Source organism: Lynx canadensis, chromosome D3 (assembly GCF_007474595.2).
Source record: "Lynx canadensis isolate LIC74 chromosome D3, mLynCan4.pri.v2, whole genome shotgun sequence".
Taxonomy (NCBI): Eukaryota; Metazoa; Chordata; class Mammalia; order Carnivora; family Felidae; genus Lynx; species Lynx canadensis.
In genome coordinates, this window is record NC_044314.2 from 57,281,456 (window position 1) to 57,298,056 (window position 16,601).

General features: G+C 43.5%; 1 protein-coding gene across 1 annotated transcript in view; it reads right to left on the minus strand.

The window, feature by feature from the left end:
- Window positions 1–271: 271 nt before the first annotated feature.
- The window catches only part of LAMA1 (laminin subunit alpha 1), a 152,009-nt gene continuing 135,679 nt past the window's right edge, over window positions 272–16,601 (minus strand). The window contains exons 54-64 of the mRNA XM_032595339.1: window positions 16,377–16,547; window positions 13,753–13,916; window positions 12,854–13,039; window positions 11,342–11,477; window positions 9,470–9,582; window positions 7,214–7,403; window positions 6,519–6,677; window positions 5,839–5,992; window positions 4,461–4,594; window positions 1,238–1,460; window positions 272–632 (exon numbers count right to left, since the gene is read on the minus strand). Of these exons, the coding sequence (XP_032451230.1) occupies window positions 472–632; window positions 1,238–1,460; window positions 4,461–4,594; window positions 5,839–5,992; window positions 6,519–6,677; window positions 7,214–7,403; window positions 9,470–9,582; window positions 11,342–11,477; window positions 12,854–13,039; window positions 13,753–13,916; window positions 16,377–16,547 (1,791 nt within the window). The 3' untranslated portion in view covers window positions 272–471. The remainder of the gene's footprint in view (window positions 633–1,237; window positions 1,461–4,460; window positions 4,595–5,838; window positions 5,993–6,518; window positions 6,678–7,213; window positions 7,404–9,469; window positions 9,583–11,341; window positions 11,478–12,853; window positions 13,040–13,752; window positions 13,917–16,376; window positions 16,548–16,601) is intronic.

Here is a 16,601-nt window from a genome sequence, read left to right on the forward strand (position 1 = left end):
CTGGGGGTTCCTTTTGTTACCATGTCCCCATCTCTCTGGCCATTCTTTATATGCTCTGTGCCACAGAAGCCATCCAGCCAGCCCTCAGTTCTTTAGGAGGAACTGCTCTATAAATAGGTATAGATTGTGGAGGAGGTGAATTCACTCCTCACTACATCACTATCTTGGACCAGACTCCATATTTTTATAAAATTCAAAATGTAAAACATGAAAAACTGTCAGGTAATCAACAGAATATTCAGTGTTTACAAAGAAAAAGTGAGCCACTTAATTCAATTTAAACTTTAAACTATTTAATAGAGGTATTTGTTGTACACATGGTTTTAGTTTAATATAAGTACAAAATTTCTCTCTGGAAACACTTAACCTGAGTTGAAAATGAAATCAGAACTGAAGAGAGATTTTAATTCACAAAAACAATTCTCCTCCAAATATAAACAATGATTCCCAACTGGGGAGTTGCTCTGAAATTCAGGGTTCAGACCCAGGACAGGAATGAGGGAAAACTCCTTGTAGATCAAAAGCTCTGCTGAAGTCATAGGATTGCACTTGTGGGCCCTTAATCAGAGTGAGCTTTCTCAAGCACCCCCGGAAGGAGGTCTGGCTGCTCAGGCAGTTTTGCTTTACGTCAGCTGTTAAGAGAGAAGTCTTGCTTAATTTTGTTAAATGACATGACTAGCACAATAGGAGCAAAAGTAATTATCAAGTAGTTTCTTCATCACAATTAGAACACTGTTCTCCCACATATGTTCCTTCTGTGATAAGTCAATGAAAACTTTTAATATATGGTAATTTTAAGGTATAGTTATGACTTAAAAGTCATCAAAGAGATGTTTATTTCGTTATTTGTAAAAATCACTGGGAACATCTGAAATGCAGAATTCAAATCCAGAATCGATGTCAGAGGATAAGATCATGTTTCTTTGTCCTCTAAAATGGTTACCTGCCCTAAAATGACTTCCTACTCTGGGGGGTCATCTAAGATGACTTGCCTCGGTAAAGTCATCTCGCTTACTTTACATTGCATCCGGTGTTCTCAGAGTCTTACCTAACGATGAATTTACTTGTGTAGATTATTTTAACTTTTCCAAGAACTTCTAGGTATTTGAGATAGACTTTCTAAAATGTAAAGGATTTGTCACCCAAACCATGTATTTTTCTCAATCCCTATTCTGTAGCCAGCTAAACTGACAGAGCTGCTTAAAAGTGAATGGGCAAAGCAGACACCCATACGTACCAGGGTAGCCGCCCACATAAATGGGATTGTTGGTGTCTGCTGAGGTGGACTGGGTGTGTGGACTTTCAGCGTGAGCTGCATTCCCATCAACAATCAGAACCAAGCGGTGTTTGCTTTTCTGAGCTTGAAGTGTGTGCCATCTTCCATCGCACAGAGTACTGGTAGCTTTGGGTTTATATGTGGCTGTTATCCGACCAGCACCATTGTTAACATGAAACAAGATCTAAACAAACAAGACACAAATACCTTGGTGAATTTTTCTATGTTTAAGGAACACCATTCATTTATATAATGCTCTTGGAGTAGATAAATCCCCCCATTCTGCTAAAAAGGAGGGCAAGCTATGAAAAACAATGATTTTGAAAAATAACCTCATAAAGGATGCAGGTTTCATCACTCCCGAAACTACAGAAAGGATCAATGACCACCTCCATGGGAAGAAGCCCAAGCCATTGCCCTCAAATCAGTACCTTTTTCAGGCCTGCAGGAGCGGATGGGTTTAGAGGGTCAGTTTGTAGCAGATGGCTAGCACCTATGAAGGACCATTTACCGACTCTCTTGTGACAGACTATAGGTGCCCTACCACAGCAAGTTGTAACACACAAAAAAATCTAAGACTTGCAAAAGTTAGCAGGGAATACTTGTAAGAATACTGTTGTAGAGGTGACTCCATGTATTTCGAGGTCAAGTGTGATAAATTAAAGATGTACACTATAGACCCTCGGGCAACAGCTAAGAAAAGTTTTAAAGGAAAAATAAGCCAATAGTAGAGGTAAAATATACATCAGAAATTACATTTTTGGCAACTGTTACACTTCTAATAATGTTTCTCAGATGTCATATAAAAATACGCACATGATACAGAATTTTTCAAAATTCTTTTGAAGTCCAGATGAGGAAGCCTTTGGCTATAAGCCACAGTGTAGAGGGGCAAGCGGTATGATGTAGAGGCAGCTTTGTTTAGACATGAAGATGAAATAAGGGGGGAGAAGAGGTGAAGGACAAGAGGTGGATCTGATTTTCTTACATCCTCCTCACCCCCATTCTAGGATGTCCTCGTGGCCGGAAACCCAGTGGGGAAGAAGCAGAAGTACTAGAAATAGGCAAATGAGATTGCAAATAAAATTGGGAAAAATCTAGAGCACAGAGCCTTGTTCCTTCCTTGCAGGAGGCAGTAGCTTAAAAAGAGTCAAGCATCTTAGTTTCAGAGCAACACAAGTTGACCACAGTGCAAGAGAAATGGTGAAAAGTGTAGTTAGGTAGAGAGGATTTAAGAGACGCCTTTCATCCCCATGGCCTGGCAACAACTCCCCAGTTCTCCTGTGATCCTCTGGGGGACGCAGGAGGTGACTGAAGAGACAGCAGTGCCCCTGACCGGGATGGGAAGCTTGATCTGCAAGGGATGTTGGCCTAATAATCTCCAGGATAAGTTCCCACAACCTGGTGATGGCTGAAACTCCAGACCACTCGTTACAATTTGCCAGGGACAACTGGCCTAGTGCACAAAAGACAGAGGCTATGCCTAAGGACCAGGAATGCCAAGCCACACCTCAGCTATTGTCAAGAGAGAACTTACAGAAAAGAAAGGACAAGGAAGACTCTCTTCCCTCACATCTTGCTTGCACCTAGAGGCAGTTTTCAAGCAAAAGAGACTAAGGTATCCTAATTGTTAAGTTCATTTTGTTCTGAACATGGGAAAGACTGGCAACTGAAAAGCAAGAGCAGAATAGTTACAGAAAAAAAATATATATATATTTTGAATTAAAAAAATTAGACTGTGGTATATCCATCACATGGAATACTCTGCAATAAAAAAAAAAGAAAAATGAACCATTGATAAACACAACAGCCCAGATCAATGCCAGGAAATGAGGCTGAGTGTACAAAGCCAATCTCAAGAGGACATATACTGTATCATATCATTTATATAATACTCATGAAATAACAGAGAGCTGGAGAACAGATCAGTGGTTGCCCAGGGCTAGGGAGAGAGTTGGTGTGGATATGAAGGGGTGGGTTGAGAGAGCCTTGAGGTACAATTAAGTATCTTGACTATGAGGGTGGATACATAAAGCTAAACAAAATTGTGTAGAGCTACACACACACATGTACATGTATAACTAACTCAACTGAAAAAAACTCTGGATTATGCCAATGTCAATTTCATGGATTTGATGTTGTGTAAGAGTTATGCAGGGACACCTGGGTAGCTCAGTTGGGTAAGCATTCAACCTTGGTTCAGGTCACAATCTCGCAGTTCATGAGTTTGAGCCCTGCATTGGGCTCTCTGCTGACAGCTGAGAGCCTAGAGCCTGCTTCGGATTCTGTGTCTCCCTCTCTCTCTGCCCCTCTATTTCTCTCAAAAATAAGTAAACATTAAAAAAAAATTTTTTTTTAAGAGTTATGCAGAGCGTCTGGGTGACTTCAGTTGGGGAGCTGACTTCGGCTCAGGTCATGATCTCACAGTTCATGGGTTCGACCCCCATGTCGGATTCTGTGCTGACAGCTCAGAGCTTGGGGCCTGCTTCCAGATTGTGTGTCTCCCTCTCTCACTCTCTGCCCTTCCCTCACTTGCAGTCTGCCTCTCTCTCTCAAAAATAAATACGAAAAAAACCTTTTTTAAATTAAAAAAAAAAAGTTATGCAGATGCTAACACGGGGGAACCTCCTTATATATTTTACTATAACTTGCTATCAATCTGTAATTACTTCCAAATAAAATGTTAACAAATATTAGGGAAGGGAGAGCATCAGGTTGGCAATTTTCAGATGCCTCTGGAGAAAAGATTTCTGTTGTAGTAAGATTGCAATTTTGCTTTAAGTTTAATTTCATTTTTGTCATTTTTAATCTTTTTCAGATTAATTAAACCTTTTCTCTTTTCCACTGAAATGATCATTGGAAGTTTGGATCTAGGTATTTCTTGTTTTTTTGTTTTTTAATTTTTTTAATGTTTGTTTATATTTGAGAGAGAAAAGTAGTACACAAGCAGGGGAGGGGCAGAGAGAGATGGAGACAGAATCTGAAGCAGGCTCTGAGCTGTCAGCACAGAGCCCGATGCGGGGCTCGAAGCCAGGAGCCATGAGTTCATGACCTGAGCCAAAGTCAGATGCTTAACTGACTGAACCACCCAGGCACCCCTGGATCTAGGTATTTCTACTGTTTCTCAATTGCTCTGTCTCTGGCACTGGGATAAAGGAGAACCCCATCAAGATCAAGCACTTACCTTGCCATTCACAATCTCTAATCCGATGGCATCTACTTTGGCGCTGCTGATCCCCAGGAGGACACCATTCTCAGAGGTGGTACGAAATTCCAGTGTTATATTTACATCTGATCGGACTTTGTAGCCTTCCTTGACTGAAAAATACAAGGATAACCCCAAGTTAGGGGTGAGCCTGGCCCAGGAGGGTTCAGAGTCGGAGAGGCCGTGGGCTGGCTGGCTGGTTGGCTGGCTGTGCATTTTGGTTCCTAGCTCAGGAGGCCTGGTGCTAGCTCTTTCTCTGGATCCAGCACCATCCTCAGCTTCCTCATCTGTAAGATGAAGTGATGCTATTCAAGACCTACCAGGGCTGAGCCAGACCCGAGCCCAGGCAGGCACATCCTCTCTTCTAGAGAGACATAGGGAAAAAACCGAAAGGGATTTGATCCATATAATCCCTTCATCATCTATCCGGCAATAGTCTACTTTATTTTCCCAATATCTACATGCTGGGTATGGTGTCATTTACTGAGCATATTCATATCCACACTAGGTTTTTTTACTTGAGGATTTAATTAAATGTATATTTTAGTCAAGTGATAGAAAAGCTGAGAAACCAAACTGGGGCTACATAGCAGATGGTTGTTCAGCCCAGGGTTAGAGGAAAATTGGGAGAAGGCCGTGTTACCAGAGCTTCTTGGAAGCACAAGAGTGAAGGAGAGAAGTGTGCTAGCTTTTCCTTTCCTCCCACCCGCCCCTAATCTTCCACCAGGACCTCCCTGGAAGCCAGAGAAATGCGGTTCCCTGTGGTAGAAAGCGGAACAGAGGCCAAGAGGAGCAGGGTTGTGAGTGCAAACAGCAAATCAGATGGAGAGGGAAGGCCAGATACATCATTACAAAGGCTTAGTTCTAGGCCCTGAGGAATTTACATTTGAAGGCATTTTAGACATTTAAATTCCTCTACTTAGGATCAGTATTGTCAACAGTCTCAATGGAGTCAATTTCTTCATCAAATCTGACTTGCATTTGGCTGGCTGGTCTAGATATTTTATGTTGATTTTTGTCAAAGGCCTTTATTAACTTGGGCAGAGAGAATGTGGCTCACATAAATTTAGGGAAAGTACAGACAAAACCAGTACCACATGTCTGCCCTCTGCCTGAAGTTGCCGCTCTCCTGGTGGGAACAAGCCTGCAGCAGGCCATCTGGATAGCATGAGGGGGAGAAGGCTTTTACATTATTAGAAGTTGAGAAATTAGAATAAACTCGAACACTTAACTAAAATGGTCTTGCTGCAGCCTTGTTCAGGGGGTCCTGTCCTATCAGGACATATCACTGGATCCATTTCAGAGTGCAGGCTAAATAAACCCAAAGATTTCTTTTGAGATCATTGATAATACATACCAAGAGCTGCGTATCCACTGCCTTCAAAGAACGTTCCTTCCTGGGCCACTGCATAGCACCTGCTTACTGCAAATGCAGACGCTGGGCTGCTTTTGTCCAGCTGTTTGCCATTCAGTATCACCTCCCCAATGCAGGCGGGGACACTGTGGGTGATCTAAACCAAGTGACATGAGAATAGATGCTCTAAGTAGAACAAGAAGGGCAAGGGTAAAATGTTCCTATGCTCAACAAACACACTAAAATGTTAACTTTTGGTTTTTAAAATCGAATTTCCACAATAGTTTACATAAACATCTAACGGAATGCTACTAGCTAGGAGTATCTTGGCTAGTAATGCAGTAAAGGTGTTTTCCATCATTTTGATTAAGTAGTGTAGAAATCAAGATGCTGAGTTTTCTAATCTGCAAATACAAATCTACTGGACTTTCCTGCATTGTACCAGAGCTAAATGGCTGGGGAAGGGGAAACGTTCATTAACTAACAGGTAGGAAAGGCTGGCTGAGCTTCAAGGGGAAGCCCCAACACAATTTAGGGATGCAGTTTAAAAGGTGTGCATCATGCAGCCAAGCTCCAGTTTCAAACAAGATAATTCAACATAAACTTTTTCTCTTACAAATAAAACCACAAAAGCACAACCACAATAAAGGTAAGACGGGCTCCAAACAGAAAACACAGCTTACGTTTCCAATGTTCCTGGCTCTGTACTCAGAGGGAAGACCTCCTAGGTACAGCTTTCCTTCCACATCCAACATGGTACCATCTCCCACAGCTGTCACCGTGGGGGATTCCTGGCCATCAACTGTCATGAAGCCCTTTCTTTTAAAGTGCTCTGTCTTGACCTAGAGCAAAATGAGAATATCCACAGTTTTAAAGGAATCTGAGAAAACTGTAACAGATGTTTGTTTGCAGCATCTGTTCATTATAGCTGTAATAACCTGAATGAGATCCTAAAGGATGGCTCTGATTTTTACACAGTTGGTGTTGAGGAGACCAAGCCTGGCAGGAGGCTGGAGCAGGCACAGGCAAAGCGCACGTTAGAATGGGAAGAACCCCTGAGGCCTAGTTATAAGAAAGCAAATGCCATGACCTAAGGGTTGGCCCACTCATGCCACAGGTAGGCTTGATTTACTTCTCATCAAGGCGAGAACGCTTCTGGTACCTTTCATTCATTCCACCAATGTTAGCTGCTGAGTGCCTTTCAGGATGCAGAAAAGGTCCCTGCCTACAAGAAGCTTATATCTATAGAGGAGATAGTGGACACAAAGCAAGCTAGAAACCAAAGGGGATCACTTCATGACAGTGAACTGGAATGGATACAAGGGATGGATGGAATAAACCTTAGCGCGAGGGATTCACCAGCTTCCTGAGGGCATACCGTGTGCCACCTGCCATCACTGATCACTGCAGGGTGGGAGACCTTTGTTCTGCCTTTCCCAAGATCAAACATGAAGTGAAGGTGGCCCCCATGCAGCTGGAGCGTGGCATAATCAACTTGGTTCTGATGAGCCATGTAGTAAATCAGACCGCTGGAGGCAAATGTCCGGATACTTAGCTGAACTGAGAGCCTGGAGGAAAACAAGAGCTCAGGCCTCAGAAAGAAACTTTCACATGTAAAAATAACCTCAAAGAGAGAATCTAATAACTGTTTCAACCTGTGTATTTAACATCTCAGCAGAGTCATTCATTATTCTTTCATTCATTCATCCATCTGTTCACCCAACTAATAGTTACCACATACAGATGTCTGCCAGGGACTGTTCTAGATGCTGAGGCTGGAGCACTAAACAAAGAGGAATGTCCTTTCTCCCGCAAAACTAATACTAGAAATCTATCTGAGATAAAATTGGGTCATGAGAGGCCAACTGGTGGTTTTATTAAAGAGGGCAGGCAGCTCTGAAAAGGTGCTGTTTCAGCTGAGCTCTGAATGGCAGGAGCAAGCCCCACAAAGCTCAGCACTTTGTTTGCAGACAGTGCCGAGTATGCTAAAACAATGGGGTGGATTTGGGTGGACAGCCAGGAACCCCCTACCGGGGCTCCATGGGAGACAGCACCACACAGCAGTGGAGGGAAGGCTGCATCTGGGTATCCTCCCACAGAAGAAAGCCCAACACTAAAGCACTCTGGGACAGGGAGTGTTAAATATCAAGGCAATTTGTGGCACAAGTGTTTGCTCCTCTTGTTAACACTGATGAGGAAGAGGGTGATGGCTCTGAGAGAGGTGATGGGCTCCAGAGGCAAGCAAGATGGGGAGCAGGACCCTTCCTCTGTGGTGCAGGGGAAGAGGTACAAGGGTGGGGACAAAGGCAGCAGGGGTGCTCTTTTGGGTAATGGACAGATGAGAGTTCTCTGTTCACTGAGGCAGTCATCAACTGGGGCATGAAGAGAGGCTGTGGGAATGCACAGAGTTTTGAGATAAGAGAAGCTATAAAAATTTTTTTAAAAATGAACATAATAGAGAATAGTATTGGCTACTCATGTAGTCTGGAGGTTCCATCTCAAATCAGTGGCCATGGCTTTCAAGTCAAACCAGGTAAGAAAGAGATACGTACTTCTGCAGACTTGACCACCAATGTGGATTCTGGTACAGATTAGTAAGTATGAATTTTTCCTGGGGCCGTGGTGGAAGTTTACAAAGGAGCACCTGTAATAATGGCACTGTGCCCATCTGTGTTGGGGGTAAACTATTCTAGGGGAGCTGTAGAAGGAGGGTTTGTGAGAAAGCATGACAGGTTCAAGGTCTTGATGCAGTTGAGGAGCTGTTGGAATGGAAGGTAACAGTAGATATGAGGAGGACGGGGTTAATAGGATGCTTCAGGTAGAGATTCTGGTTGGAAGTGGGATGGATATTTACAAAGTAGGCAAGGGTGTGTGTGACTGTGGGGAGAATGTGGCTGAGGAAAAGCCCTCTGACAGGAGCCAGAAGACTTGGAAGGTCCAGTGTGGGGTGGCCGAATTCATGGAAAATGATGGCCCAAGTTATGGAACAAAGACACTGAGGCAAGGTCTGAAGACGGTGCCATAGGGGCAGTGATCACAGGTGGCCGTAACACCAGGTGCAGTCTGAAGGATTCAGAGGAGAGGAGGAATGTGGAATCCCCAGGCCTCATCTGTGGGATGTGAGCTAGCTTTGTCAAGGAAGAGCCCTTGGGGACAAGCAGGTGTGAGGGCAAGAAGGAATGCGCAGATTGGTGTGGGTGTGGCACCAGGGAGTTTGAAAGGCACAGTGAAAGAGTTTGGGTGGACAATTTGATCAGATTAGTAAATGCTTACAACAGAATGGGGTTGAAAGTCCAGAGGATGATAGATCTAGAGGACTTGAGATTCTAGAACAAGATGATTTAGAAAGATTCCCTACCTATGTGCTTTTCTATATTCATACAGAGGCAGCAGCTAGCCTTCATCAAGAAGGGGTAAGGACAAACCACAGAACCCCACTGGACCACATTTTAAGCATCTGGTTTGCACAAAGGCTGCATTCCTGTCTCTGCCTTTTCACCACTGCCATTTGGTTGCATGTTGAATACTCCATAATAACATACAAGAAGCTTCTGAAAAGACTCATTGCTGAAGAATACCTCCTGGATTCATTTATCGGTGAGACATCTAATAAAGACTTTAGAACAACACCCACCTCTTTCTGACAGCCAGCTGATTGAAGGGCAACACAAAATGGCTGCTTTGCATGAGGCCAAACTGGTGAGCGTTGGGGATGTACTCTGGGGCTCTGTCCACAGCACACTGCCCCTGTAAGACACGCAGATGGACTCTCAGCCACACAGAGCCAGGGCCCCCACTAACGTGTCCCAAGTTTTCCATGAAAAAAATATCTCAGAAGCAACTGGATCAGAACACCAATAGCCACAAATACATGTCTGCGCTGATTCTCTGCTTTAAGTAATTTACTTGCTATGTCTTTATCTGAGAAGGCAGTTAGAGCTTCTGTCTTTCACCTCAGTCCCACTCAAGTTTGCTTAAAAGTCCCATGACTATTCATCAGGCCAAAGGGGCAGAGGCCTTGCCGCTGCCCTCCCCTGCCTCCCACCCCAGGCAAGGGCTGGAGGGGATCAGTAGCAGCACATGTACCAGGAGACTGGAAGTGCCCACAAGTGACCAGCAGGGGCTCCGAGCCTGACTTCTCCAATTCCTCCCAGACAGAGCAAGTCCAGCTGAGAGGAGCGAGGCTGAAAGGGGGGCTGCTGGGGAACCTGCAGGTTGCCTGGCCGCACCCTCCACACAGTGGCTCTGAACCATGTGAGGCTTCAGACTCACTTTTCGGCTTGGGGTAGGTGGACGCTACCAGGGGAGCTGTCCTGAGCTCAAAGATTGGTCCTGCTTGGAAGGTACTGCTTTTTGTATGACTGAACCACCATCTAATCAGAGTGCATGCTTTCAACCAAGGAAACAGAGAAATCAGAAAAGGGAAAATGGAAACTAAGAACTGCCATTAAAAATATTTGGCCATGGGGCGCCTGGGTGGCTCAGTCGGTTGAGCGTCCGACCTCGGCTCAAGTCATGATCTCGTGGTTCATGAGTTTGAGCCCCGTGTCAGGCTCTGTGCTGACAGCTCAGAGCCTGAAGCCTGCTTCAGATTCTGTGTTTCCCTCTCTCTCTCTCTCTGCCCCTCCCCTCCTCACACTGTGTCTCTCTCAAAAATAAACATTGAAAACTTTTTTTTGAAAAGTACTTGGTCAAAATTGGCTTTTCCTAGATGAATCAAATCTTTTTTTTTTTTTTTTTAAGCAATAATGGAATGTTCAATGGCTTTTACATAACGACTTATTTTCTGTTTCTGACTCAACCCGAAGTCACGATGAGTCCTTATAGAAACTCTGCTACAAATCTTGCTGTACGGCAGTCAGATGAAGATGGCTGTCAGGGCCTGTGGTCTGTAAATGCTGTGCCGTGTCATCAGAGAACTATTCTCCACCGTGCCCCTGCTCTGCTTTTCATCACAGGGATGAACCTTGTGACCGTTCCTAGAGTTCTTTGAAAAATGGCTTCCTCGGGGCGCCTGGGTGGCTCATTTGGTTAAGCATCAGACTGGTAATTTTGGCTCAGGTGATGATAGCATGGTTCGTGGGATTGAGCCCCATGTCAGGCTCTGTGTTGAGCATGGAGCCTGCTTGGGATTCTCCCTCTCTCTCTTTGCCCCTCCCCCCCCCCAACAGACACATACACACTCTGTCTCCAAAATAAAGAAAAAGTAAAAATGGCTTCCATCTGGGGGTTTGGAGGGTGGGTCAATGGAAAAGGCTGGAGTGTTTCTCCCTCCCTTCCAGCTCCAGGTGGCCTCCCTGACAGCACCTTTCTTCTCTGTGCCCCAGTACTCACCAGGAGACCCTCTCTGCTCAGACTCACTCCCCCTGTTCCTGGTAGCACCACCTTCTCCCGTGGCACTGTTGTTCCATTGTGCTCCTTCAGCTTTCCCAACACCTTTGTAACAAGGTCCCCGCTTTTGTTCTGACTGTACTTGACTGATACAATTAAAGAAAGCCCCTCTTACTAGACTTGGTAAAGGCTGAGGCTCTGGCGGGAGCTCGCTGTCCTCTCCATGAAGAGCCAGCTTCGGCCTTTCTGAAAGCAAGCAGGTGTCCAAATCTACTTGTTCATAACCAACCGCACTCGTGAAATCCAAATGTCTAGATACAAAGTGTTTATAAAATTAATTAAGATACTATGTACAAGCCAACACAGGAGCCAAAGTCATTTATTGAACACTACAGTCTTATGAAAAACCATTAATATATAAGTCTTAGTGAAACCAAATTGACCATCTTCCAGTGACTAGAAGTCTGTAAGTCTTATATATTCCCTCATTTGATTCTTCGACCCACCCCACTCCAGCCCCTCCCCGTGTCGTCCTCCTGGCCATCGCTGAGCATCCCTCAAGATTTGGCTCAAATGCAGCCTTGGCCGGGGTAAGAGAATGAGTCTGTCTCTGGCTCTCACATGACTACACACTGGCCTCAGTTAAACACTGATTTCTTTCTTAGAGATTCACACTTGCCAGGAAGTCCTGACCTACACTTTTCATATTCCCTTCACTCTGCAGCCCTTGCAACATGTCCTGTCTGCGTCTACCCTCTTGGCACCTTCTGAGAACGTGGCTGTGAACAGCACAGAAGCATTTCTGCCCTATGGAATTCTCAGCCTCAGGGCTTTCAGTAGTAAGATGCTGAATCAGTTTATTTATAAACAGAGAACTGGGCAAATAAATCAACTGTACAAATAAGTTGTACAAACCAAGGCTCTGACATGATAATCGTGCTGAAACCCAGTGTAATGTTTTATTCTTCCAAAGTCCAAGGACTCCTCAGAGGTTCTTTTACAGGGGACACTGCGACCATCAGAGATCCAAGCCGTTGTTTAAGGTCTCAAGGCAAATGGGCAGTTCAGGCAGGAGGGAGCTTGCTTGTCCTGGGCAGATTCTGGCTCCGCACCCCCACCTGCAGGTTGTAGCCCCGCTTTTGTGCCACCAGCGTTCTTATGCAGGCAGGAGGCAAGTGAAGAAGAAATAAATACCCATGGGCATGTGGGCATGTGTCTGTTCTCTTACTCAGAATGAGCTCCACAGGGAAAACAGACTTCCCGTTCTTAATTAGGCACTAATTGTTTCAGGAGGAGCCATTAAACCGAAGCTGCAAGAAACCCCACCATAAAGGTTCCTTTAAAGCAGTGAGCTCAAGACAGCAAGAAACTTGCATCACAAAATCTCTATGTTCCCTGAAGTGCATGTCAAAAGTGTATTTGACCTCTGATGTTTGTTGATAGTCTGTGGAACTGATGTTCATTTTTTTTTTTTTTTTTAATATATGATTACCAGATATATCCACTATTCTAATCCAGTAGAAACCATTTGGGAGACCTTTGCAATAGAATAGGGCTCACTTGTTATTCAGAAACTTGTAGGATTTTAGGTAATCTCAAACAGCAAAATTAGATAGCAAGTCAGGGTCAGTACTCAGCTTTAAAAAATTAGGAAGTGCAAAAACATGTTAAGAGCAGTTACACTTACTCCATGTTAAAGATCAGGTTTTTGATACAGCCGTGAAATGATCTTCCCATCTTGAGCACTGATGTCCCCTCACCCTCTGGAACTCCCCCTATGTACAGGCTGGATACATTTATTGTCCTGCTTTCTGCTGATGGGCCCAACTTCATTTCTACAGGATTTGTCTCATCCATTTGGACAGTGATAACACTAAAAGGTCAAAGGAGAAAAGAAAAGCTTTTAAATGTAATGAAACATAACTATTTTAATACATAATTTCACAAGTTCTTACTGAATGACAGAAGTTCCCTGAAGACAAATTTTAACGACACTAAGTGAATAAAAAGGTGAGTCTTAAAAATTAACACTTACAATTGAACATCCTCCCAAAATGAATCACGTTATTAAATACTATTGAGTTCAATTCACTTGGGGAGAGTATTATTCTTTTACTTTACCTGTGATAAAATGTCCAGCATGCTTTTGAAACATTTGGTCTACCGCTTTGAAGGGATATATGTAGGAATGCTGATACAACACTATTTACTATTTTACTATTTGTTTTCTGTTTACTGTGTTCCTACTTACTGTTTGACATTATTATTTAGTATTGATATAATGCTGTCTACTCACACTATGGTACTATCTGCCACAGAATTAATCTGATGTAAAACATTTTATACTGGGCCCCAGAAAAGAGCAGGGTTAAGGTTTTTTAATTGCAAAAATTCCACAAATATCTTATTACCAAGCAGATGAAATTACTTTTGAGGGAGGTTTTCTAGAAGGGCTCCAGAGTTATTCTGGAGCTGTAAAATCTCCGAATTTTCCTGACTTCATCCTAGTCATCCCAATCATTTTACTGCAAAGAGTATCCTAACATGGTTCCTACTGTCGGTCACCAGGGCCTTGTATATGAATACCTCCCAGTCCTCATCAGAGAGATGGAATGCTCTTGCCCGTCACCATATGTGCCCTTGGGAGCACGCAGGACAGCTCTTCTCAGGTTTGCTCCATCCCCAGAGTTAACGTGCACTTCAATGTGGCCTTCAATCAGCATGATGGAAAAGAAGGGCTGGGAAGGTTGCTGAGAGATTTCCAACAGAAAAAATATTGCCACGTGATTTTTAAAATTATTATGAAGACAATATGAGAGTATTAACAAGCAACTTATTAAGAATATCACCATCTAACACAACTGTTTTAAATTTTGTGTATGAGTTTCTAATATCTGTTCATATGATTTACATTCTGCTTTATGCTCTTATCATTAACCCTATCAAAGATTTCCCTTTCTACTTCATACTTTTTATTGCCACCATATGTACTAACAGATACATATACTGTAAATCATTGACCGATTTATTGTTAAAAATTTAGTTTCCAATTTTTCTTACCATACATAGTACTTTTGTTTTTTGCCTGTGAACACTTTTTTTTTTTTTTTTTTTTTTTGGCCTAACATTTCTAAAAGTGGGTTTAAAAGGTGGAAGAGTTTGGAAATTATTAAAGCTTTGAGAATTATTTTGCACATTGAAAATTGGTCCACCAGCAGAACGGGAGTGTGAGTGTTTCACAATGCCCTTGTGAGCATTCTGTTTTGCTGAACAAGCAGCAAACTATGATTTGCAAATGGTCCTATTAAGATTGGTGGAGGCAGGGCACCTGGGTGGCTCAGTCGGTTAAGCATCCAACTTCCACTGAGGTCATGATCTTACAGTTTGTGGGTTCGAGCCCCACATTGGGCTTTATGACTACAGCTCAGAGCCTGGAGCCTGCTTCAGATTCTGTCTCTCTTTCTGCCCCTCCCCCACTCGTGCTCTCTCTCAAAAATAAAGTAACATTAAAAAAAAATTTTAAGACTGGTGGAGGCAAACAGTCTATTGGTTCCTCAAAAAGTTAAACATAGAATTATCATGTGACCTATCAATTCCACTCCTAGGTATATACCCAAAAGAACTGAAAGCAGGTAGTCAGACAAATACTTTGATGTGAATGTTCATAGCAGCATTATTAACAATAGCTAAAAGGTAGAAACAACCCTAAATGTCCATCAGTGAATAAGTTATGTACATATAATGGAATAGCAATTCAGCCATAAAAAGGAAGTACTGACACATCCCACGATGTGGACAAACCTCAAAAACATGCTAAATGGAAGACACAAAAGATCACATGCTCTTTGAGCCCATTGATATAAAATACAGATCATCAGGAAATTCAGAGATACAGAAGGAAGACCGCTGGCCACCAGGGACTGGGCTGCTGAGGGGACAGGAAGGGCCCGCTTGACCGCACAGGCTATTATTTGGGTGATAAAAATGTTTTGGAACTAGATAGAGGAGGTGGCCTCACCGCATTGTGAAAGCACTAAATGCTAACTGTTCACTGTAAAATGGTTACTTTTATGTTCTGTGAATTTCATCTCAACTAGGAAAAAAAGAAAAAGATTGGTGGGGCCCATAAACCACTCTGTCATGGTTAGACCTTCGCCAAGTGGCTCATGAGGCACTAGGAGTCTACACACTGGTGTTCCAGTCCTGGCTCAGACATATATCAGCTGTGTGACCTTCAGCAGGTTAACAAGGTTCTCTGAACCTTTTTCCTCCTCAGCAAAACACAGGATAAGCAGCATTCACCCTGCAGTGTGGCTGTGATCATCACACAGCAATGTCTACAAATAATCTTGCACAAAAGAGGACAGTATGCCGTGACCTCTACTTCATTAAGACCGTAAATTAGCATTCTGTAAAGCCTCTTCAAGTTACGTGATATATGCAAGTTTGAGCAAAAGAAAGGGTAAATCTATGCTCTTAAAATGGAACATAAATATGGAAACCCATCAACTTTTCTCTCTTCTACAGCTGCCCCACTGTGCTGATCACAGGCCACATTTCTCTTTCTGCTGACTTCAATCCTATTTGTAGATAAGGAAAATTGTGCTCCATGGAGCAGCACACTAAAAAACTCTACAGAACTGAAGGATTTACTTTCTTAGCCTTAGAATAAAGAGTAGCCACCATAACATGTGGAAAAAAAGCTCTGAATGAGCTTGAAAAGAATGAGGGGTAGACAGCAAGTATCTGCCTTCTCAGTAGTTAGACAAGAAAAATGACTGTGTACCACAAAGAGGTCACTGATTCATAGGGGAAGACATTCAGCGATAGTAACTGCTACTTATTAAAATGCACACTTATAGGGGCGCCTGGGTGGCGCAGTCGGTTAAGCGTCCGACTTCAGCCAGGTCACGATCTCGCGGTCCGTGAGTTCGAGCCCCGCGTCAGGCTCTGGGCTGATGGCTCAGAGCCTGGAGCCTGTTTCCGATTCTGTGTCTCCCTCTCTCTCTGCCTCTCCCCCGTTCATGCTCTGTCTCTCTCTGTCCCAAAAATAAATAAACGTTGAAAAAAAAAAATTTAAAAAAAAAAAAAAAATGCACACTTATAAACGACTGGCCACACTGCTACGATAATGTTCACGACCAAGTCATTTTCCAACTAGTGCTGCTTGAGCTTGTGGCTGAATAAACAATAGCATTTGAGCTACTCACCCCGTGGGCCTGCCGATGACCCTGCTTCTCCCCATGCCTGCCCAGGGCAGCCAGGATGATGCCACTGCTGTTCTTGGTGGCAAATGTTGCCAACAGTTCCGATTCTGGCAACAAAGACCTGGGTGACAATTCAACGTAGCCACCTTTCAAGAAGCTAACAGTTCGGATAGGCTGGTTAAAAAGGAGGCAAAAAGAACACCATCAGGACTCCTAAGCACTGAATCG